This window comes from Talpa occidentalis, unplaced genomic scaffold (assembly GCF_014898055.3).
Source record: "Talpa occidentalis isolate TD23 unplaced genomic scaffold, MPIMG_talOcc4v2.1 talOcc4.14, whole genome shotgun sequence".
Lineage (NCBI taxonomy): Eukaryota > Metazoa > Chordata > Mammalia > Eulipotyphla > Talpidae > Talpa > Talpa occidentalis.
In genome coordinates this window covers 33,053,417-33,079,207 of record NW_023601433.1, presented here as the reverse complement: position 1 = coordinate 33,079,207, position 25,791 = coordinate 33,053,417, and the positions used below count along the sequence as shown (strand labels likewise).

At 35.9% G+C, this 25,791-nt stretch overlaps 1 protein-coding gene across 1 annotated transcript in view; it reads right to left on the bottom strand.

Annotated features, from left to right (window-relative positions):
* Positions 1-535: 535 nt before the first annotated feature.
* FMN2 (formin 2) overlaps positions 536-25,791 on the bottom strand; it is a 308,497-nt gene continuing 283,241 nt past the window's right edge. The window contains exons 16-18 of the mRNA XM_037510275.2: positions 22,881-23,030; positions 3,610-3,691; positions 536-1,962 (exon numbers count right to left, since the gene is read on the bottom strand). Of these exons, the coding sequence (XP_037366172.1) occupies positions 1,936-1,962; positions 3,610-3,691; positions 22,881-23,030 (259 nt within the window). The 3' untranslated portion in view covers positions 536-1,935. The remainder of the gene's footprint in view (positions 1,963-3,609; positions 3,692-22,880; positions 23,031-25,791) is intronic.

The following is a 25,791-nucleotide window of genomic DNA, read 5'->3' as shown; positions in this document are numbered from 1 at the left end:
ATATATTGATGTTCATAATTGGGGAATCCTTATTCTGTAAAATTGCATAAGAAACATTTCAACTCTTTTGTAAATGTTTTGAGGTAGTAATTATTTTATCTCTAAAAAGAAATATTCATCAAATACTTAACTATTAATATCTGTTAAGACTGAAATAACACTCATAGCAGGAATCTAGAAAACTTAAATAAGGGACCAGGAAAAAGAATAACTACAGGAAAGTAAAAATCAAAATCAACAAACAACTATGAACCAGAGACAGTCTATAGGGGGTGGGAGGCGGGGAGGGGAGGGATTGGGGTCAAAATAAGGGGGTTGCAATTGTATGGGGAATATAAAAATAAAATTTATAATAAAAAAATATAGCACTGTATATTAAAAAAAAAGACTGAAATAACAACTTTCAAAAATTTTCAAGTGCAGCTAACTTATTCCCCACTCCAATGTCAAATGTGATGGCTGGGCTATATGCACATAAGAGGCACTTCTTGAATTATTTTATTATTCATTTTATTTTAATATAAATTAACATCCTAGAAAAATTGAAATAGAAACACTAAATACAGTATTGCACATAGCAATCTTTGTTAAATGCCCTATTATTTCATTGAATAATGGCAATATACACATTGGAGGGATGAAAGGGGACAGGAAGACTATAAAACAACAACAAAAAACCCACAACTATTTCTTCGCACTTGAACTACAAACTAAATGGCAAGAGATCATATTTTATATAATATAAACAAAGTTATAATTCAGAATATCATTTTACTTTTTAAGTTGCTTTCCATAATTGGTTTGCAATAAGTTCTCCACTTTATCCACAAACAAAACCCCCAATAAATATCATGAAAATAATTTTTTAAAAACCTATTAATGTTTCACAAAACCTTCATATGCATCATGAGCTGAGCTTTAAGGAATTAGTGGAGATTTACCTTGTCCCCTTTAATAAAATAAAATTCTTTCCTAGCCTCCTTCAGATAATGAATCATTACATATTCATTTTACAGCTTGTGATCACCTGCAATGACACATTAAAACAGCCCAAATCATCTCAAAATACTAAGGCAGTTTAATTAAGTTTAATTCAGTTTCTAGGTAGATGCCAATCCATGCAAAAACTTATTTTTTGGCCAACATTTAGTCATGTTTGGTTTACAATCATCATTTATTTAAATTCCTTCAAAATATAGAGAGGCACGCCTTCTTTTTGATTTACCTTTGTTGCAGTTTACCTTTTTGTAGAGCCTCTAATGACACTGACAAAAACTCTCATTACGCTTAAAATTCTAATTTCTGCCTATATTAAATGATTCATAGGAAAAGATTCTTTCTGCTTTTGCTATAATATTTTATTCATCTTCTGACTTGAATAAAAAGAGATAATCTTCGTCCACAAATATATAGCCATGAAGAGCAATCCAAGAATTGGGAAAGCTGTGATTATGACATAAATCATCCGCAAATTTTAAAATAGAAAATGTGTATGTAGACATGAACTGATACAAACAATGCACTAGAAATAACATTTTACTCATCAAACTAAATTCAGTGGCATGGAGCATAGGTCATCAGTAGAAAGCATCTTGTTGTGATAAGGAATATTGCCACAAAAGTAAATTTTAGGTTTATATTTAGCATGTTCAGAATTAATGCAGATACTGCCTCCAAACATGCTGTTTTGGTCTATCAGTATAATACCATAAACTTTTACAAAAAGAAAAGCTGTCAACTGGTATACTGCTTTTACATTATTACATGAATGCACAGTAAAATTTAACAAACAATGAACTGTCTAGAAAACACAAAGATTATGCAAGAGGTCAAGAAGAAATATTGTCATATGATGCTGTTTCCTTTCCACCCTCAGGTCAGTTGAATTGTGTGGAAATGTTTACAATGATTCATTGTTAATCTGCTCTTCATTGTTCAGGTTTTCATGCTTATCTTTGCTTTCTGAAAATAAATGTACAGATAAAAAATATAGTTAGAAAGAACTTTAAAAGATGTGTGGAGTTTAGAATAGCCCAAATAACATCTTTTCATTTAATCAAATTCTTTGGGGAAAGGTATAAGAAAACACTATGAATAGAATATATTTTTTATCTTTTAAAATTTTACCAAGACAAGCCATCAAATATTTTTGAGAAAAAGAAGCTTTAAAATTTAAGCTTCTTATTGATATGAAAGAATGCCAACTTACCATTCAAATTCTCAACACACATATAAATATATGAACATGGAAACATCTGTTTCACTTCATGTTTAAAGTGATTTAATTTCTGCCCTCACAACATGACTGATGTGAACTAATAAAAAAAATCATAGCTCCTCACTCAATAATTTTTATGCTTGTACTATAATCAAAGAGACAGAAAATATACTGTTGTAATATATTTGTCATTAGATCAGATTAATTTTGATACAGGGAAATGGAAGGGAAAATCCTTTGAATTAAAGATATAATTTCAACATTTTACTTAATGGGGTTATTTAATCATATGCCCATTTGGATCATTTTAATATCTCTTCCATTTAGATTACATTAAACTAATCCAATTCAAAATGTTCCTATTTTTAGGTATAACCTAATTTTCTGTTTAAAATATCATCATTGGGGCTTCCCTGGAGGTGCAGGGCTTAAAAACACAGCACTATTAAGCTATAGGAGGCCACTGAGCCATGAGTTTGATCCCCCGCCAGGGAGCTAACTCACATGGCACAGCAGACCTCTCCTGTCTTGCCAGTTGCTCCCCTCAGTGTGTATTTCAGTAGATCCACCTGTTCTGTTCACCACTCTGTCTCTGGTGAATCCTCTAACCCTCCATACCTCTGGTCTACATACCAGTTCTTGTATGCATAAATAAATTTAATAAAAAAAAAAAACAGTATCATTACTTACTTTGTGGTGTGAAATGATAATCCTTTAAAACATTCGACAAAACATTAACAGTATTCCAGGAGAAAACTCATCAGTTTTTACCATGTTCTTTCTTGCTATGGTATACAACTGGCCATTTTTTAAAAAAATTATTTATTTATTTTTGCCAATTTTATTTTAGAGAAAGAAGTAGGACAAGAAAGAACCTTTAGATTGGTTTGTAAAACTCAACCAGCCTATTGACTGAGTTGTTAAGCAGCCAACTTTGCATAGCCATTTAAGGGTAAAAATCAGTTCTCTGGTCTGAGCAAAGGACATGACTATACCTGGCACTTCCCATCATGCTTTAGTTCAAATTGTAACAACCACTCTGGGTGCTCTGGGTTCAAATTAGCCTGTGCTGTGACTGAGACTGTATATACTGAATAAATTGACAGTTTATCCCCTGAGTTTTGCACTCTCTTAGTAAATTTATCATAATTTTTAAAATTATTTAATTTTAATTTTACTCTTAAGCTTCAAATGCTGAGATTTTCTTAGTCCTCTACTCCTGACAAATGGCAATAGGTAAAGGAAATTCATTTAGTCAAAGGTTTATTATTTATGCAAATGTAATAGGATACACATCAATGTATATATTTAAGTTTGTATATATTGTGAAAACAGTGTTTAAAAGTCAAAGATAAACCATAAGTTAAAAATCAGAAAAGCTAATTACTTACAATTCCAGAGTCATGTCTTGGTTTTATTTTATAAAGTGATTTCCCCTTCTTCTGCCTACATACCTCTTCAGCTTCTTTTACTCTGCGTGGAAAGAAAACACATTTAAACAAAGACCTATAAAGAACACTGCAATTTACTTCATGGTAGATTTGCTAACAATAACTCATAAAGAATTTGAATTATAAGAAAAAATAATACCGCTCAGACAGGCTTGTTATCTGACACTTGATTTAAAAAACACAGAATGCAGGCACTAGAGGGTAATTTATCCAAAGGCTCTTAAGAGGGAATGAAAGGATATCAAATAGACCAGCATACAGACACATTAATATTTTGGTTTATGTGTTTCATTCTATATTAGTTGAGGTTTATATCCCAGAAAGTAAAGACATAGCCCTCATTTTTAGCTGATGATACTGAGATTGGCTCTATGATATAAATAGAATTGGCAGTATTACAAAATCATTTAACTGAAAATAGATAATTAACATTTTTTAATTTTTTTATTTTAACATTTATCATTTTTTTCACATTTTTAGACAATATTTGCTTCCTCCCACCCCCTCAGATTGAGGCCGCATAGAATTCCCTTCCCCAAAGCACCCGTGCATCATCACCACAGTCCCCTGTGCTCCTCCCTCCCTCCCTCTGATCCCTCTCCCACCTCCTCCCCTGCAGGATGTCTCTGGTTTACAATTGTCTGTTTTTGCTTTGTTGTGGTTTGTACTGTAATTATTTTTTTTTTACATTGATGTCCTATTTGGTTCTCCTATATTCCTGTTATAAGTGAAACCATCCAATATTTTTCTTTTCCCTTCTGGCTTATTTCACTGAGCATAATTCCTTCTAGCTCCACCCACATTGTTGTGAATGGCATGAGTTTATCTTTTTTGATGGCTGAATAGTATTCCATGGTGTATATGTACCACATCTTCTTGATCCAGTCATCTATTTTTGGGCATTTTGGTTGTTTCCAGGTTTTACCTGGAATAAAGTGCTGCAATAAACACAGGTGTACAGGTGCTCTTTTGAATCACTGTTTTTGTATCCTTTGTTTAATAAATGGTGCTGGGAAAACTGGACCTCCACATGCAAAAAAATGAAACTAGACCACTACTTCTCACCATGAACAGTAATGTTTTAACATGTCTTAAACTTCTTTTAAAACACAAACTCTAGGGCCTCCCCTGGTGGCGCAGTGGGTTGAGTGCCACGCTGTGAAGCTGTCCACAGCCTCTGACACGCTGGTTCTATTCCTGGCCTGCCAGGGAGATTCCCACATAGCAAAGCAGACCTTTCCTGCCTCGTCCGCTGCTCCCCTCAGCAGTGTACTTCAGTCCTTCTGCCTGTTCTGCTCCCTGCTCTGTCTCTGGTGAATCCTCTCACCCTCCCCCGCCTCTGGCCTGTACCCCAGGGTTTGTATAAATAAATAAATAAATATTTAAAAAAACAAACAAACAAACACAAACTCTATCTGTGACTTTACCACAGACAGAGTTAAAAGAGGATGTTAATTGGAAATACGTTCTGCATATGGCTCTCCTATTTGATCTTGAATCATATCCTGATATTCCCGATCTTGTACTTCCTCAAGTATATAGTAAAGGAACTTGGTAATATATATAATAGCATTACTATTTACACTATAGAGTGCAGCTGAAAAGATCGAAATATTTATTTAAAAACTTATTTATAAATTGTAAAATACTGTGAAAAGCTATGTATGATTATTTTACTCAAACAAACAGTAAGAGATCTCTGAATTGGAATTCTATTAATAAAAGGAGTTACAATAGGGAGGAAAATAACATCACTTTAATTTATGTTTTATTGTTTGTGATTTCTTTGGATATTAAATATGGAGTATTTCTAGAGAAACTTAAAAGGTTGTGACTTATCTTAACAAAAGATATTTTGTGCAGACCTGAGATTGTATTTCTTCAAAGGAATGAATAATAAATATATTTCTTGAAGCCTGTAGTAAAAGATAGAATTTAGCTCCTATATACTGGAATGAATACCTATTTTTAAACAATATAATGTAACAAACCAGTACAACAGCCACAAGACTAATGAAGTTTACATTAAAGCATTACAAATTAATTACTTTTGGATATAAAAATGCCTGCTGGATTGATATTGTTAGTACTTCCAGAAAATGATGACAATTTACAAGACATGTCACATTGTTACCACTTTTATGACTTTCTATCTGAGTCATAAAATGCTTTTAAGTCTTCTCCAAAACATTTGAATACCAAAGTATTTTCTTTATAACAAACTAAGGATTGCAGCAGGGACCCCATCTTCCTCCGAAATAAGTATTACCCGCATATTTAAGTGGACTTTTTTTGGACAGGGACTTAAGATAATATTTTTTCTTTCAGCACTTAGTCAAAATCCAGTAAATCCTCCCTTAAATTTATTTGGAGCTTTATGAAACATTTTGTGACATTTTAAGAAAGGTACTTCACAGGTATTTAGATCCCCAAAACATCACAATTTCCTCACTGTTACATTTATTTTGTTCTTAAAATACATTTTTTAGAAGAATTACAAGAAGCCAAGGTTAATACAAACTGTTTAAAATACTTAATTTTACACAAATACAAATCCAGCCATTCTTTATGGCAGAGATGACAAAAACCAAAGAAAATGGTGTCAAAAAGCCTTATTCATTCACTTGACAATCGTTTATGGAGCAATAGCCCCTGGTCAGACACTAGGCTTGGCTCAATTATATGTGGACAATTAAATTTGACATTAACTAGTACACACACACACACACACACACACACACACGAATGAATAAATTGCAATGGTCTATGCAAATAACACCTAAGTGGGTAGTGGCTCTGCCATGTCCAAGAGGAGGCTCCTGGGGTTAGCAGTTAAGGGTTATAGAAATCTTTCTGGAGCTGATTGAGAACAAGCTCTCATTTTTCCAAAGAGAAAGGCTTTCTTAGAAAAAGAATTTTCTACTTAGAAGGGGAAATGGGACTGAAGATGAAAAGAAAGAAGAATACTGCACTCAGGATAATACATGCAAAGACTGAGCAAGAGTGAAGAAAAATACTACAGTGATCTTAAAGAACAACAGACTTCTTTCTACTGCTGCCATGGGATTCCCATACTACTACAGATTCAAGTTCAAACTGATTTTCTTTTTCTTTTTTTAGGATTTATTTATTTTTATAAAAGAACCAGGGTACAGGCCAGATGCATGGGAGGGTGAGAGGATTCACCAGAGACAGAGTGGGGAACAGAACAGGCAGACTGACGAAATACACTGCTGAGGGGAGCAGCGGGCCTGCGCCATCAGGGAGGCCCTTAACACTAGACTCTTAAACAACTGCTATTCAAATTTAGTATCAGAAGAATCATGGTGAATTTGTTAAAACCAAGCCCACTTTTCTGTATTTTGGTTAGTCCTTCTGAGACGCACCCAGGATAATCTGATGATAACAATACTTGGAGAAACAGCACCCTAAAACTGAGATATTCTCCCTCAAGCCTGGATCAGGCAGCCACCAGAGTTTTTAAACAAGCATGCTTCCCCATCCCTCTCTCTTTACAGTGTAAACATCAGAATCAAAATGCCAAGCCTTGAAATATGCTTATGTCGGACTCTGTTATCCTATCCTAAATTTCCTAGCAAAGACTGCTCATTCCAAATGTCCCTTTTATCTCTATAAATCTCTAACAAGACATTTTTCTACACTGTGGGCAAGAAAGAAGAACATTTTCATGCAGGTGAGATATACTGCCAGGGTTGGCATAAATCAGAAAAATAATGAGGGAGAAAAGAGAATATAGGATTCTTGAGCAGTTGTTGAGACGAGCATCTTACTACTTGGGCTCTCCATCTGAGTCAAGGTGATGGAGTATTTCAGCTCCAAGTCTAAGCCTATTGAGTCTACCTGTACCTATTCTATCCTCTTTGCCTCCTGCCTCATCCCTCACTCAAGGACATCTAATTTTTTTTTTTTTTTTTTAAACTTGAGGATGAGAAAGATGTTCATCTCACAAGTAGACATCAAACACTTTAAGTGAAAAGGCATGGTGGTGATAACATTCTAAACAATAAATAAAAATGAATGGTATTCTCTGTTTGGAAAAGAAAAGAGAGGTAAAAAGTACATCAATTTTCATTTATAAAGAAAGAAAGCGCTCACCATGGAAGGAAAAGAAACCATGTCTAGGCTAAGAAAGTTAGTTACTGGCTTTCAAATGTTGCCCTTACTTGAGTTTATATACAATTAGGGTAGAATATGCATATATGATGCACAGACAGCTACAACTCACACATAATTCATGAAAATGCATTCTTTTTATGTGGTTGCATTCACTCTTGGAGGACTGCCAAGGCATTTATTTATTAATCAAGACTTCACTCTACCAGAGAACTAAAAGGGAAGAAAAATTTTTCAAGAGACATTTTTGATAGGTTATTCTAACAGTTGCAACTTCCCATCAACAATTTAGATACCAGAAGGAAAATATAAACAACAACAAATCATATGAGAATGAAAAGAACCCTTCACTCATCACTTTTAGTAGTTTCTGAACACCACCATCACCACCAAAAGCAGAGAAGAAAGTAGGATTATCTTTTAAAAGGAAGAGATGGCTACTAAATGGCTATGAAATTTGATGTTTATGTTAGCATCCTGCTAATACTATCTTTTATTGTCTCTGAAATAGCAGGGAAAAAAACTATGCTGAATAAATTTCAAAAGCCTGTACTATCCCTTAAATGGAGGGCCAAAATTATTAGGGGTAATTTAATTATAGAAAATAACCAGAAAACATATGAAATCAGGTTTGGCAAACAGATAGGTAACAAGTTTGAGCAAAACAATTTTTGTCAAAAGCAAACTTATATCTGGCAATATCAGAGATAGCCATGTCAATTAATATGTGATTCCCAGAAAAATAGAAAAATTTTCCCTTCAAGAACCATCTTTGTAAAACTAATTTTAATGAAGTATTTTTGAAAAAAATTTAATAAATGAAATGATACTGATGGTCTATATTCCTCATAGCATGTGTCTCTTTGATGAATGCTAATAAAAATGTGCTTCTAATAGAGCAACAAGAGTGAATTCAAACCTACCTAAAGGAACAGAGTTCCTGGGCATGGAGGCAGTAATTTCAGCTGCTACCATGCAGCTCTCTCATTCCCCACCCCCCACACACTTCAGGGTTTGCAGCTGTGTCTGGACGGTAAGGAGGCTAGAAGTCAGGCTTTATAGATAGGTAGGGCTTTACAGTTTTAAATTTCTAAGTGTGTAAGATTCTAAGGTATTACATACCTAACCATATTGTATCACCACCTTCCTATTCACAGGTTGTCCATAAAGATGAGGAGCAATGCTGGAATGAATGTAAAACCTGAAATTCAAGCTTATCAGGGTAAAGAGGCGTGGCAACATGAATTCTTAATGACAGATTTTGTGATGCTACAGAAAACCATCACAGGATAAAAAAATAAAGAATCTGTGAGGAATATGAGGATGAGATTATTCCTCAGTTGAAATAGTTTTGTAGGTCGTGGGTAAAAAATGACTAGAGGGTGAATAAAACACGTTAAGTAATAAAGCTTAAATTTAAATTTACTTAAAAAAAAACTTGTATTAAATTTAGTAAATAAAAGTTAAAAGAAACCAACAAAAGTTCACTACACATGTATGACTTGTTTTATCATTTACATGCAGATAGTTTTAGTTATAAGAGGTGCTTAGTTTTAAGATATTAAGCTTAGTAATAAGTTATTCAACACAGAAAACTTGAGTCCATGGTAATGATAATATTATTAAGATTTCTGCATAGAGAGACAGAGGTGGGTGATATAATAAAAATATTTTATCATAGGAATTTCCTTATACTAGCTTAAAGTCTGATTATTATTTTTATTTGGGTATTTTCCAAAACAAATGAACATTTTCTCAAATTGTATCATTAATTTAACTGGGCTCTTCTACACTAACAGTTATTCTAAACAAACTGGTTTCTTATTTTTCTCCTAATAAAGACATATTTTCCTCTGCCATTTCCTTCTCTACCCCAGACTCATCTATTGTCAGCAAACATATACAAAAAGTTCAGTGTGATTATGTTTAAAGGCAGCTTGTGAGATGAATAAGGGAGATATGCTCTGTCATAGATACAGAGAAAAGAAACCAGATGTCCCTGTGGCCTGCAGACGGAATAATTTTTATCTACCTTCTAGAGTAAATGCCAGGCAGACCACAATCTTGTCAAGAAAACAGATATGCTCTCATCATTCAATCCAATGAGAAAGGGAGCCACTTTCTGCCACTAAACATTAATAATTTGATCTAAATATCTGTGGCAGACACATTCATTTCCTGTTGGCTCCAAACTGACTTGCTTGGAGTAGTCTGATTCCTTACTGGAGTCTATGACCTGTAAGAAATTTAAATGCAGACTGGTTCTGGGATGTCAAACGTCTACCGCAGAAGCTGGGTCTTCTAACAATAAGCTAAAAGTAGACGTGATAATCATTATTACCAGTTCACAGCGCACTTCACGGAAACACAACACCATCATGTTTGTCCACACATTCATAAAAAAAAATTAATACAAAAAAGAAACAGATGAAACACACAGAGAAAGGGGGAATAAAGGGGAGACTACACAAAGGATGTTTAGGGAGCGTCAGCCTTAAATTTGCTGGTTTCTCTGTTTCCAAAGGTGATTTGAGGGAGCTTATTCTGGATCTGCGTTCTCTCCTTTGTAAAATCAGAGATTTAAAATGTACACACAACCACCAAAACCCCTGAAAATACATTGGAACAATCAACTAAAGTGCTACTTGTGATTACTTAAAAACAAACAAAAAAATTAAGTGTCTTCAGGCAGGCCCTCGATATGATTTGAATTTCCAATTTATCATTGACAATCTGACTTTTTTTTTAGTGAAAACATTGCATTTATACCTCCAATGTTTATGAAAACACTTGGAATGAGATTATATTAGGTCTTGACTCAAAAATCCTTGTAACTGCAGGACATGCTAGAAAATGTGGTTTACTAAAGGACAGTAAGACCTGAGGACTTGCTGCATAGTCCAAAAGCCTGGCCTCAGTACAGACACCCTACACACCTCACAGTCCATTCATTCCACAGAAATGCACAAAGAAAGTTTTATTAACAAAATAAGATATACTTTGAGGAATTTTCACAGTCAATTTAGGATTCCAAGACAGCTAGATATGCATATTCTACGTTTATATTATAAAAACCACAATTCCTTCCATGAACATAAAGTGGAGATGATGTATATCAGTGTCTCCTGAAACTATTTTTATTGTGTTTATGTGGGCAAAAGAATAAATATAATCAACCAATCAAATTAATTCCTACAGTCTGAATTTCTTTGATGAAAGCCTAAGAAAACATCATAATTCATGAATGAGTTACCTTAGGAAAATAACTTCTCCAAAGCTTTGAAATGGCTATCAATGAGGAAAGATATTATAGATATACACAATTACACTCTCATTTCAAATTAAAAAAAAAATCCACTCATAAACACACATATACACACACATACATAAACTCCAGTCATTCACATCAGTCTCTCATTTTAGTGGAAAAGTCAATACTTTTCTTTTTTTTAAGTTTTTAAATTTTATATATTTTTTACATCATTTCTCATTTTTGCACAACGTATGCATTTTCATATTGGTTATAGTCCCCATACAATTTCCACCACCATTGTTTTGATCCTACTCCCTTTCCCCCCCCCATACCCCATAGTGTGTCTTTGGTTTATAGTTGCTTGTTGATTTTGATTTTTACTTTATTATAATTAGTCTTTTTCCTGGTCCCTTACTTAGGTTTTCTAAATTCCTGCTATGAGTGAGAACATCTGGTATTTTTCTTTTTCTTTCTGGCTTATTTTGCTGAGCATGAGCCCTTCCAGCTCCATCCATGTTGCTGCAAATTGCATGAGTTTATCTTTTTGATTGCCGAGTAATATTCCATTGTGTGTGTGTGTGTGTGTGTGTGTGTGTGTGTGTGTGTGTGTGTGTGTATATATATATATATATATATATATATATATATATATATATACACACCACATCTTCTTGATCCAGTCATCTATTTTTTGGGCATTTGGGTTGTTTCCAAAGCTTAGCTATTGTAAACAGTGCTGCTATAAACATAGGGGTGCAGGTGCCCTTTTGAAATAATGTTTCTGTGTCCTTTGGGTAAACACACTAGGATTGTATGGAAGCTCCACCTTTAGTAGATTGAGGAATCTCCACACAGCTCTCCATGGTGGTTGGACCAGTTTGCACTCCCACTAGCAGTGCAGAAGTTCCTTTTTTCTCTACATCCTTGTCAATACTTTTCTAACTGGCAATCTACAAGCACTTTCTAGTCCTTACTCTCTCCTTAATGCTAGGACATTTAAAAGAGTTAACTAGTCCCAATTTTTTAAGTTCTAATATCCTGTGACTCTAAGCAATATCCAAGTTTTCAAGCGCCTTTCTGAAACATTCTTCCTTAACCTCTTTTGCTGCTTCTTAAATATTTAATATCCTTTCAAATGTTATGTTTTCCCCAGGGCTCTAATCTGATTTCTGTAGGAAATCTCCACTTTATAATTCCAACTATTATTTCTGTGTTGAAAACTTCACATCCATGCCTCTAGCTCAAAACTTTCCCTCAAGTTCCAGATCCCAGTGGACATTACTCTCCTTTTATTGCCTGGAGTTTCTGTTGCAAAAATAATCTTCCACAGCCATTCATCCTCTGAATTACTTTTCTCCTTCACCAACCTTTCTGTGCATATGTGAAGGTTAACATGCTCTGTTATTAATTTTTCCTTATTAATTATTTAAAATCTGCCTACACCTCTCTAATTCTATCGTTCCCTGAATGTTTTCCAAACTGCCTCCTATTTTATGTGGACCTTCCATTTGATCTCCAAACTGGTCTAATCCAGCTGTCCAGCTGTCTCAAACCTGGGAATCATCCCAGTCACTTATTCACTTGCAAAAAAAAAAATATTTAAGCTTCTTAATGAGGCATTCATAGTTGTTCATAATTTGTTTCTAACTAAACTAGTTTTTTCTTAGTCTCTGAAGAAGTCCTATGAGATGTTTTTGAAAAATCTCTTCCTTTAGGACTGTCCATTCTCTTTATTCTCCTTCATGGGTCCTTCAAAGTTAACTTCAAAGTTAACCACAAAGTTAACTTTCTATAGAAAGTATATGTTACTCTTTGAGAAGGCTTATTTATGCAATCCTCTATTCTTTCACATAATTTTGCATATATTTTTATTTAAAGGAGAATTTATGGCTATTCACATATCCCTTTGCCGTGTTGAATAGTAAATCCCTTGAGATTAGGGATCATTAATATTTGTTTTTATATTCCCAGGGATAATAACAATAAAGCTCACACAGGTTAAGTATTCTCAAGATGCTTGAAAAATAACTAAGTCAATGATGCATGATGATGCACACAGAAATTAAAATTAAGCTTTAAAAAATCCTTAGGGATAAATTTTGGCAAATAATTAGAATTTAAGATTTAAATCTCATATTTTTGCTCCTTCTTCTGATAACTGTTTTAACAATAAATCTGAATGTAAACTAACACAGGGTTTTCATTTGATTTGTTCTTTGAGTTTATGATTTATTGTCATAATTCAATCTATAAATAACAATTTATTTTGAAAGAATATACATACAATTTACTTTAATTTTTGGCATATGGTTGAGAAAAATTTTGTCAGAGCATCCCATGAAACAACATGGGATTGAAAATGGAACAATGTTTTTTTTTTATTTAAATATTTTATTTTATATAATTCTTACATCTTTTTTCATCTTTGCACAATGTATGCATTTTCATTTTGGTAATATTCCCCATACAATTGCAACCCCCCCCTTATTTTGACTCTACTCCTTCCTTTCCCTGTCCCTCCCTCCCCACCCCCGTAGTATGTCTCTGGTTTATAGTTTTTTGTTGATTTTGATTTTTTTTTTTTTAAAGAGGCATGTATTTTTATTTATTTGTTTGTTTGTTTGTTTGTTTGTTTGTACATGCACTGGGTACAGTCAGAAACGCGGGAGGGTGAGAGAATTCACCAGAGCCAGAGCGGGGAGCAGAGCAGGCAGAAGGACCGAAGTACACTGCTGAGGGGAGCAGCGGGCGGCAGGAGAGGTCTGTGCGCCATGTGGGATCCTCCTCTGGTGGCCGGGGAGCAGCCGGGGAACCAACCGGCGCTGCAGAGGCTGCGGGCAGCTTCGCAACCCAGCGCTCAACCGCTGCGCCACCAGGGAGGCCCTGATTTTGATTTTTACTTTGTATTGATTTTTACTTTTTCCTGATCTCTTAGAGTGCCTCTTTGACACCAATTAGGCTCAAGCTTGCACCAGTGCCAAAGTTGCTCCTGGTGTTCAGTTTTGAAGCCCAACCTGAGTACAGGTCAGGCAGGGCCCACTGGTACAGTTCAGTTTTGAAACAACCAGTGTGTGACTGAAAATGTACCATCATGGTATTGAAAATGAATAAATTTGATTAGACATTGACCAGAACAAAAGATCTAGGATTGGATACCTCCATACCCCACCATGACTCCTAGTGTTCAGTTTTGAAGCCCAACTTCAGTATAGGTCAGGTTGGACACACTAGTACATTTCCAATGGCACCTATCAAACAGCTGGGATTGTTAATGGACTAATCTGACTGGAGCTCCCACGGGTACAAATCAAGAAAAATGGACCAACCTGGTGTGAAAGTCAGACATTCAGGGTCACATCAGTTCGTCAGTCATATTCATTGGGATTCTCTCCTGGGAAGACCTTTGTAGAGCTGAAACACTGGTCCCTGCCCTCTGGCATTATTTCTTCACAGAACTGGCTGCTGACCCTGCCTCTGACATTGCCTGCTGGATAACACCATCAACCCTATGCTGGGTGTCTCTAAAGAGCTGTTTGCTATTGGCTTTTTGCCTGACATCTCTTAGAGTTGGAAACTGGTTCCTGCTTCTGACATGTCCAGCACCACTTCCTGTTGCTCTTGCCTCTGGGGCTGATCAGTCTAGTGCTGTTCAGCCCAGCCTGTGGATTGCTGATACTGACTGCTGTGTTGTCACTTCTGGAGAGACCTTTGCAAACATCTGAGACCTTTGTGTCTGATCTCCACCTCAAATTGCTGCCTGGCCTTTGCTACCACCTCTGGCTCTGCATCTAATTCTTTCTGCTCTCTCAGTTTCTCTCTTTCTCTCTCCCCTTTTTAAAAGATGAAACCATATTAAGGAGGGGAGGCAAAATGTCTTGGTTTGTGGGTTCTTACCCACGTGCTTACAACTACAGTTGCAGGACTCAGGCTCAGGGTTCAACAACCATAGGACTTATTTACAAAGGGTTTATTTATGTAAGAGCAACAATGACTTGAGTAATAAAATGTGGGAGATACAAGGCAGAAGTGAAGCAAAGAAAAATACACATAAGAAAGCACAATAGTCACAATTTGTCCTCTACTAGATTATTCCCATCAGATAAAAATGTTATTTATCCCATCACCATACACACACACACACAAACACACACAATCTTTAATCTACCTTCTCTTTCAGCCAAAGCTTGTTGTCTCTGTGACTCTTAACATGAACAAACTCCTCAGAAAAACTGCCTATATCTCTACCTCTACTTCCTCTGATCACATTTTTGCCTCTAACCACTCAACAATGCCTTCTTTTGTGATGTCACCGATTCTTCCAATTTCCCAAATCTAAATGTCAATTCTTGGGTCTCATGAGAGCACTTATAGCATGTCATGTGCTTTTTCTTTTATTCCCAATTCTTGAAGCCTCTTAACATGGTTAAACAGGCACTACATTCTGGCCCCAATACCCTCCATGTACTCCCTTCTCTCCTCCTTGTTCAGTCATTTTTGTAGCTCCTCCCTAATACACTTGACACCTGCTGTCCCCTCTATCGAGAATGTTGTTCATATCTAATGGTTTATTATCTTAGTTCCTTCAAGTTCCTGCTTATAAGATACTCTGAGAGTCATGCCTCACTAACTTACTTAAAACATCACTACCAAATGTCTCTTCCCTTTTATTCACTCTGTTTTTAGTCAGGGACTGTAGTAGCACACAATGAATATAATCTCCACAGGGCAAGAATTTGGTTTTGCTCACAATTCCTGTGCTTGGCATATAGTAGCCATGATGACATGTAATAGCCACACTTATCAAATGATTTCAGTAAAACATATGCACAAGTCATATGTTCAGACTGATGAAAGCAGAAGTGGTATTCAAGGTTGGGAGAAGTGGAAGAAGGTACTATGGGGAACAGTTATGAAGGCAACCAACATTTGGATAAAATTATTCATTACTTTCCATCCCCCTTTTGTTTCCCAGGATTTGCTTCGGAATACATATTCCTTAGAGAATCTACCTTAGGTTGGGAACACTAACTTTGAAATATTCCGGCTTGGAAATTTCTCCCAGAGTAAGGTGAAATGCTAAACCAAGTATATTTTCTCCTTCTATTGTCCTAGTATTCTTAATTTGGTGGAGATTAATATCATTTCAGGGGATCAGGCTCCATTCAGGAGCAGGGAGTCTCCCCCCCTTTTTTTTAAAGAGTTTATTTATACAAGAGCTGGGGTATAGGCCAGAGGCACAGGAGGGTAAGAAGGCTCACCAGAGACAGCGGGGAACAGAATGGGCAGACTGACTGAAACACACTGCTAAGGGGAGCAGCAAGTGACACAGGAGAGGTCTGCTGCACCATGTGGGTATCTACCTGGCCAGCCAGAAATTGAACACACGCTGCAGAGGCTGTGGATGGCTTCACAGTGCTGCGCTCAACCCGCTGTGCCACCAGGGAGGCCCCAGGCTTCCCTTTTTAATGCTGACTTTTGCCTACTTCTACAGAGCATACTTCAGTCATCTCTTCACCACAACCACTCTCAGGGCATTGGAACCTTGTGAAACCCATGAATAAACAGGAGTGGCCCTGTGACCCTATGTCCATTCTGATCACAGCAAAATAGCTACTCTCTACCAACACAGATGGAATTTTGTACCCACCAAAATGATTATTTTCTTGAAATTAGCATTTCCTGAGGGGTTAAGTGTCACCGGTATTACTACTATGGTATAAGTTTGATCCCCAGCAAGGGAACTAATCCACATATGGCACAGCAGACCCCACCAGACTCTCCCACTGCTCCCCTCAGCAGTATATTTCAGTAAATCCATCTATTTTGCTCCCCATTCTGTCTCTGGTGAATCCTCTCACCCACCACACCTCCAGACTATACTCCAGTTCTTCTAAGCAAAAAAAAAAAAAAAAAGGAAAGAAAAATTACTATTTCCTTATAAAAAGCCAAAAAGCTTGAATATGCTGATTTCTCCAAAGGATAGGACAGATCTATTTCCCAACTATGCACTAGCACAGGATACCTTCCTTCTCTGAGCCTTAAATGCAATGTTTACATTTTACTTAACTAATGCTTTCGTTAGAAGACTGCATGCCATTTTTGTAGATTAAGTGACCACCTCCTAGCATGACCCTCACTCTGTAAGGCACAGCTATCCAAAGAGGACTTTATATAGATAGGCATCAAGTTTTAAATCATTCAAAGAATAAATCTGTTATGGAGACATATCAAATAATGTTCAGAGAGAAATCAATAAGCTGTGGAGACATCTTAGCCAAGAACATTCTTGTCACACAGAGTGTGACACACAGGTGCCAATTTAACTAATATATCTGACAGATGGGACAGGGACAACCTTTATAATCAACTGAAGGTAGAATATGGCACAGCTGTGAGGGAGACAATACAGTCAGTTATTTGGAGAATGTTTAATATTGCTCAACAAGATAAAATGACAGGGAAGTTGAATAAAGTTCTCAAGCTGAGAAGACATTCATGGCATCAGGGATCCTAAGTATTTTATTACAGATCTTTTACAGTAAACAAAAGGAAAATCAAAACAAAAAATAAACTTTTTTATGTTCATAGGTGTCATATAATACTAAATTCAAAGGGACTGAGTAGAATTATAAAGCCTAATTGCAAAAAAAAAATTCTTATGTAATATTAAAATTATTAGGAGTAATGTGATTTTGAATATTTTTTTTGGTCACTGATATCACTCTTAAACATTGCAAAATCAAAGCCCCTGAAACTAAGAAAATAGAATTTGAATTTGATATGAAATCATATGATAAGTAATGAACAGCCATTGAGTATCTAGTGTATAGACATTTTGCTATATATACACTAAATATGTTAACTCATTTAGTCTACACAATAACACTGCAAGACAGGTCTTAATATCTCCATTTTGCAGGTTAGGAAACTATGACTTTCTGTAACTAGAGCTTTTTTATGGGAGTAAGAAAGACAGCGGGACTTTGCATTATAGATTTGTAAAATTCACCATTTCAAGAAATATATCTATTAAATTATGAGTCACCATGCTAGGTATAGCACGAGGAGCACCTTAGCATCTGCCAGGAAGAAATCCTCATGAAACTGGTACCAACACCTTGTTTCAAGGACCATATAAGATCTGGCCAGTCTTGGAGGGCTGGGAACAATTCACATTTAAGACCCTTGGTATATAACTATGTAGCAATTATTTTGGGCTGACATAGTGAACCCTTTGCACAAAATTTCCTGCAGCTTTCCTGAATTGAAAGGGAAAGGGAGTTCCAATTCTTGGAATCAGGAAGAGTAATGGGAGTAAAATATGCATAATTAAGAGTGACGCTACCCCACCTAAGAAAAATAAAAAGACAATTAAGATCCAAGCGGGGCCTCCCTGGTGGCACAGGGGTTAAAGACAGCACTGTTAAGCTATCCCACTGCAGTACTAGCTCAATTCCCAGCCAGCCAGGGAGATATCAACATGGCACAGCAGACCTCTCCTGCTTGGCCTGCTGCTCCCCCAGCAGTGCATGTCAGTCAATCTGCCTGTTCTGCTCCCCACTCTATCTCCGGTGAATCCTCTCACCCCCCCACCCTGCATCTCTGGCCTGTACCCCAGCTTTTGTATGCATAAATAATAAATAAATCTTAAAAAAAATCCAAGTGGCTTAATGCTTCTGGGCAAATCTGCTTTCCAAGACTGCCACTGCCTTGTGCAGTGTTTAATTCTCCAATAAATGCTATCATTTGCTTTATTGTTGGTACTTATGAAATTCTTTTCTTGTAAGACACCAAAGACCCTCAATTCTTGCTGTATCCCAACAATCAGGACAAAGCCAGAAAATACAAAGCTACTGCCCTTCTTTCAAGAGACACACAGTAGGATAACAGGGAAAGGAAAATTTATAGAAGATTTACAACTTCAAAGATATTCAATCTATAAATTCCAAATTAGAGCAAGAAAAACTTGATCCAAAGGGAAATTTCAGCCATATCATTAACTATCTTTCAACTTATTTCTATCATACAGCTACATATGGCATATATAAATGCTTAAATAAATAAGGGGTGATAGATTATTGTTAACTGTTTTTGGAAACTACTCTTCCCTAATTCCAATAACACTACTATGAAGGGACTGTTAATCATGGTAACTTTCTTTCTGGCTTCAGGATTGGGCTTAAGTGGCTGAACTAATCATGGTGTCTCATGCCTCTGGCCAACCTGACAGATTCAAATATGGGTATGGCATATTTGGAGTTCTTCCTTGGGATTTTTCTATATGATAGAGAACAGTTTATCCTCCTGGGTTGTGAGAATGGAAGCCACAACTGTGACAGATGGTTATGGGCCTTTATTTAAAGGAACAGCCAGGGTTGGAAATTAGGCTAAACCAGAGGAAAGTGAGGTAGGGAGAAAATAGAAGGTCCTAGGGAGGAGAAAGAGGTAGAGAGAGGACATTCAAAACAACAGATAGTGGGAGACAAAAGTACAAACATACCAGATCAACCCTCATTGACTGAAGTTAAAATTTCTGTATCCAGGCAATTCATACACAAGTTTTTTTCCTGCTTTTCTGGGTGTTGAAACAAGTAACAACTCTATCTTTGTTTAAGATATTTGGAGAAGGGTATTTATTATCTACAATGATAAACTTATAAAAGAAAGCATGCTCATGACTAGGCTAAGTTCTTATTTCCTTGCCTAAGTCAAATGCAATTATATAACAAATTAAATTGCAAATATTTCTGGAGACACGAAAAGAGGTAAGACACCATGGCTTAGTAACATTTACACTCCTCTACCAGAAATGAAGACAAGAAACATATCATTGGGAAAAAAAGACCAAAATGCAATCATAAAAAAGGTTATAACCTATATAAAATAAAATAAAATTACTTATAAAATATAATAATATAATATAATTTTATAATATAAAATAAAAATGACTTATCATTAAGCTATAAATTTAACTATTAAACAAAATATTCACATACAAGCATAAAAATACAGAGGAGGCATCAATCGGGTTGGGGACCAATATGCCATTTTAAATGTTTGTAGTGGTACTTGAGGTTATACTTACTTTGACTGTACTAGAGGTCTAACACCTTAATTGACCACACCCTGGTTTTCTGTCAATGTCCCAGAGAGCACTCAACATATTCCTGAAGTACCCTCTCATTTAAGTACAGAAAATCTGATATAAAATTTACATTAATACCAAGTTGGCTTCATTTGTGCAGTCAAACTAGTGTGTACTCTGAACAGCTTTGAGCCTAATTTTATGCTTCACTATCTTAAAATTGTCAAATATTTTTAAGAAGGGGGCACACATTTTCCTGTTGCATTGTTTCCTGAAAAACATGTAGTTGCTCCTGCACTAAAGAAAGATAAATTTGGAGGCCTCCCTGGTGGCACAGGGGTTAAGTTTTAGCACTATCATGCTATTACCACTGCAGCCTCAGTTTGATCCCGGACCAGGGAGTTAACCCACATATGATGCAGCAGACCTCTTCTATTGTACCCGCTACTCCCCTTAGCAGTGCTCCCCACTCTGTCTCTAGTTAAACCTCTCATCTCCCCCCCAACTCTGGCCTACACCCTAGTTATTCTATGCATGAATAAATAAATCTTTTTTTAAAAAATACATTTTTCTACAACCAATTGTGACCAATGACTGGTCTTGCTTTACAAAACAGTCTACTTGCCAAAAATCACAATAAATTTCATCAAAGGACAAATACTTTCTCATCTGCCGAGTGCTCTTAGCACCTCAGTAAAAGCAAATTACTTAGAAAGCTGAGAAGTCTGCAGTAAAGAACACTTGTAATCTAGCAATTCATAACACTGACAAAAATGAAAGTAAAGGTACCCAGTGTGAGTCAATAAGCCCATACTATATTTTTAGTCCATGACAAACATAGGATCTGGTTAATTTTATGAGATACTTATACAGGAAAAAAAAAAAAAGCTAATTCTGGTCTTGTCAAATGGATAACATCATCACAAAATAGTGGATTATTATTGATAAGACTTTCTTAGAAACACAACTCTCCCTAGATAGGGTCATTAGAGAGTTGTTCATCCAAATTAGTCAGTCTGACCATTTCCCCCAAGAGGCCATCTCACCTTTTCTGCACCAGGATATGGCAGTAAAGGAGAAATAAGATGAGTGTGCGTCCACTTAATGTTCATTTCACACCTCCGGAGATGACTGCTATGCCAGCTGACTGCTCTGACTCACATACTTACTTTTTGTGCTAACAGAACAGTCTAAAACCACAGCTTCATCAGTCCTGTCTTTGTTAATGCCTAAATCCCACTATTTCCACTTTCACTTAGGACTCTAATCCCAGCTTTATGCAAACAATAATGCAAAAATAAGGAACTAATCTTTCAGTCTTGTTCCTGTGTGTATTGAATCTCAGGCCCTTTTCCAGGAGGCCAAGTTTAAGTTAGAGAAGAAACAGGTATATGGAGAACCAGTAAGGCTAAAAGGAAAAAAAAAAATTTTATATGATATGCCAAGGTAAAAAATAGTTTCCTTTTATAATTTTACAAATTCCAAATGCTTCGCTGGTAAGGAAAAAAAAGACAATATATAAAACTAACTCTGGTGGAAGTGGCCCAAATGTGTTTATCTTTAGTCAATTATCTCTCTTATCTCACCTGCATTTGACTAAAAATGCATCTTTTATGTTAACTCCCAAAGAGCCATCTGGAAGTTGAGCAAGTTCATTATCTTTAGAGTGGATATTTCAAGTGTTTTCCCTTTGTTCAAACAGCTCCTTTTTTCTGTGTACTATTCACAGAGGCATAGTATTGTTTTGTCTTCGGACAGAGCTGTGGAATGTAAGCTGAAGTGTTGAAGGGTCTACATGATCAATATGCATTAGCAATAATTTTACCTGATTTAAGAATCTATTCAAATCAACTTGAAAATGAAAGCTAGGTGGAAATTAGTTAGGGTTTTATATGTAAGCAAGAACAAAGTGAAGACAATAAGACAATAAGCAGAAAACTGGAATTTTGTGGTATGATGAACAAAGTGTCTTAAGGTTTACGTTTTCTAAAGCGCTTAAGCAAAGCTATTGCTATTCAAAACATGTTGGAAAGTATACTAATTGTTTTAGCATTAGGTTTAGTTTACAGTATAGATTATGTTTCCTTTTCATTCTCCCACTTGACCCGGCTATTTGGGGATGATATCCAGATACAGCCAGCTCTTTCCTGAGTTTATATTTAATACACTGCTATGGAATTTCATTATCACAGTGACAGAGCCTTAGTTGCATATACTTGACAAGTAGGTTTTCCTTCATTTTTGAAAATATGTAATTTAGGGCAGTGATATTATTTTATTAGATTCATTTAAAAAAATATTGGTCACTTCTTTCTTGTTGACATCTGGAACAAATTTTGATACAAAGATGAAATTTTGACAATATCCCATGAATTGAGGAAAACCCACAAAGCAAAAATAATTCATCTTACCTTTATATTCCTTATTATTGACCTTTTGAGGTGATTAGGTCCATCATTGCAGCAGGTCTGCTTTTGTGTAGTTTCCTCATTACAGAAGTTGTCTTACCAGAGATTGGTCCAGACAAACCAGCCCCTTAGCTATTCTCTGCAGCATCACAGCCTCTATGCTGATTCTTAATACTCAAATTTTCCCAAATTTTAGCACCCAATTAGACTTGATACACCAGCTGAAGGCCATCAATATTTTTTCATTCAGTCTATAAAAGTTGACAAACCTACTAGTAAACAGTAATTTTGAGATAACATTGTGCAAATAAAAAAAAAAATGACAACCTACCTCTCTTGTAGAATAAGCTTGTTCTCTTTCTTCCAAAAGTCTTTAAAATCAGAGCTGAATTCATGCCAGATACTGAAGAAAACATTTGGGGATACTTCTTTCTCACCAAGTTTTGGTTTCATTAAGAAATACGCTGTGGTCTCCAAAAAGCTGTTGAACACACACACACACACACACACACATATGAATATAAAAGCTATGATTACTTTTCAATATGGAATATTTCTCTATCCAAATGCTGATTTCATTCATGCAATTATCATTACCAAGAGGACTCAAACTCTCAGACACCAACAGTTCTCTATGATTCCATATTAGAGACTGGATATAATTAGTAGCTGCTACAAGAATCATTCATATTCTTAATAACTGTGGCTTCTTTTTTCAAAATTAATCTCTACATGTCCAACATATTTCGTAATTGAGCCTGTAGTCAAGTTAAAACATACTTGAAGTACTTGGTCGATACCTTCTAAACTCGAACAAATGAAATATCAGTCAGTTACCCCAAAGTAATACATATCTTATACATATCAGATAGGCATTTATATTGTTTATATGTTATTTGACTCCCTATATTGCTGTTGGAAAATAATCAAGAGTCCCAGGAGATGATCATAAAGTCTTCCATCGGAGATCATGACCATATCATTGAGTGGATACCAGTATGTCATCCAGCACTGACAGTAGACTGATAGTCTGGCCACCAGAAGCGCCACTCACAGGATGCCTCATATCCAACTACATAAAGCTCAGAAAAATTTCAAAAGAGGGCCTCCCCGGTGACGTAGTGGGTTGAGTGCAGCGCTGTGAAGCTGTCTGCAGCCTCTGCAGTGTGGGTTCAATTCCCGGCCGGCCAGGGAGATTCCCACATGGTGTGGCAGACCTCTCCTATCTCGCCCACTGCTCCTCTCAGCAGTGTTTTCAGTCTGTCTGTCTGTTCTGTTCCCTGCTCTGTTTCTGGTGAATTCTCTTACCCTCCCATGCCTCTGGCCTGTACCCCAGCTCTTGCATAAATAAATAAATCTTAAAAAAATTTCAAAAGAGTCATTTGGCAAAAAACATGCAACTAGTAAATGGTAGGTTAATGACATCACAAAAGTTTTCCATTCCCATGAACAATGCCCTAAAAGAACCTATCATGAGCATGCTTTCTTTTATAAGTTTATCATTGTAGATAATAAATACCCTTCTCCAAATACCTTAAACAAAGATAGAGTTGTTACTTGTTTCAACACTCAGAAAAGCAGGAAAAGAACTGGTGTATGAATTGGTTTAGCCTAATTTCCAACCCTGGCTGTTCCTTTAAGTAAAGGCCCATAACCATCTCTAGTATGGTAGCTCCATTTTTAGTAGACTAAGGAACCTCCAGACAGCTTTCCATAGTGCTTGGAACAGTTTGCACTCCCACCAGCAATGTAGCAGAGTTTCTTTTTCACCACATCCTGGCCAACATTTGTTGTTGCTTGTTTTTTGATATGAGCAATTCTTACTAGTGTAAGGTGGTATCTCAATGTGGTTTTAATTTGCATTTCCCTGATGATATGGGATGTTGAACATTTTTTCATATACCTGTTGGCCATTTGCATTTTCTCTTTGGAGAAATATCTTTTAAGTTCTTCTACCCATTTCTTGACTGGATTGTTTATTTTGTTTTTGTTGAGTCCTGTGAGCTCTTTGTATATCTTTGTGATCAGTCCCTTATCAGTTGACTGGGGTGCAAAGATTTTTTTCCCAATGAGTAGGGTGTCTCTCTGTTTTGGTTAATGTCTCTTTTGCTGTGCAGAAGCTTTTCAGCTTGATATAATCCCAGGTGTTTATCTTTGCCTTCACTAACACTGCTTTGGGTGATGAGTCTTTAAAGATGTTATTGCGATGTATGGCTTATAGTGTTTGACCTATATTTTCTTCTATATATTTTATGGTTTCAGGTCTTATGTCCAGTTCTTTTATCCATTTTGAGTTGATTTTTGTGCATGGTGAAAAGCAGTGGTCTAGTTTCATTTTTTTGCATGTGGAGGTCCAGTTTTCCCAACACCAATTATTGAACAAACTTTCCGTGTTCCATTGCATATTCTTTGCTCCTTTATCAAAGATCAGTTGTCCATATAAGTGTGGTTTTATTTCTGGGCTCTCTATTCGGTTCCATTGGTCTGTGTGTCTGTTTTTGTTCCAATACCAAACTAAACATTAAGAATTCTAAAATAAAACTTATGAAAAAAACTTCACAACCTTAGACTAGTGAACATTTCATGGGCAAGGCAAATAAAAGTATTAACCATAAAAGAAAAAAATTAATAACTTGAACTTTAATAAAACAATTTTTTTATTCAAAATTCACAATTTAGGAAATGTAAGGGCAAATCACAGTAGAAAATATTCTCAACATACATATCTGACAAAGGACATACTCAATATTTGAAGTTTCTTACAATTCAAAATATAAAATGAAAAATCTCAAAACAAATCTAAACAAAAACATTTTAACAGATCAAAATACATGAACATGTGGTGAATATTCATGAAGGAAGTATAAACTAAAGCAACAATAAGTTGTCATTTCACACCCACAGAGATTGGCTTAATCAAAAATGCTGATAATGAAAAATGTTTGTGAGAATGTGGAGCAATCAGAAAGCTCATACACTGATGTTTGAGAATGTAAAGTGGCTAACCAATTACAGAAATTTTGACATTTTCTCATAAAGCTAAACATGTATGTACCATATGACTCAAAAAAATCTGCCCCAAGTATTAATTCCATGAGAGATGAAAATATATGTAAACAAAATGTCTTGTTTAGCAGACAGAAGAACTAAGATGATGACAGCAGGTACCCTGCTTCACTCTTGAGAGGCTCATCTAAAACTTAACCAGAGGGGTTCTGTAACCAGAGAGTTCTGCTCCCCAC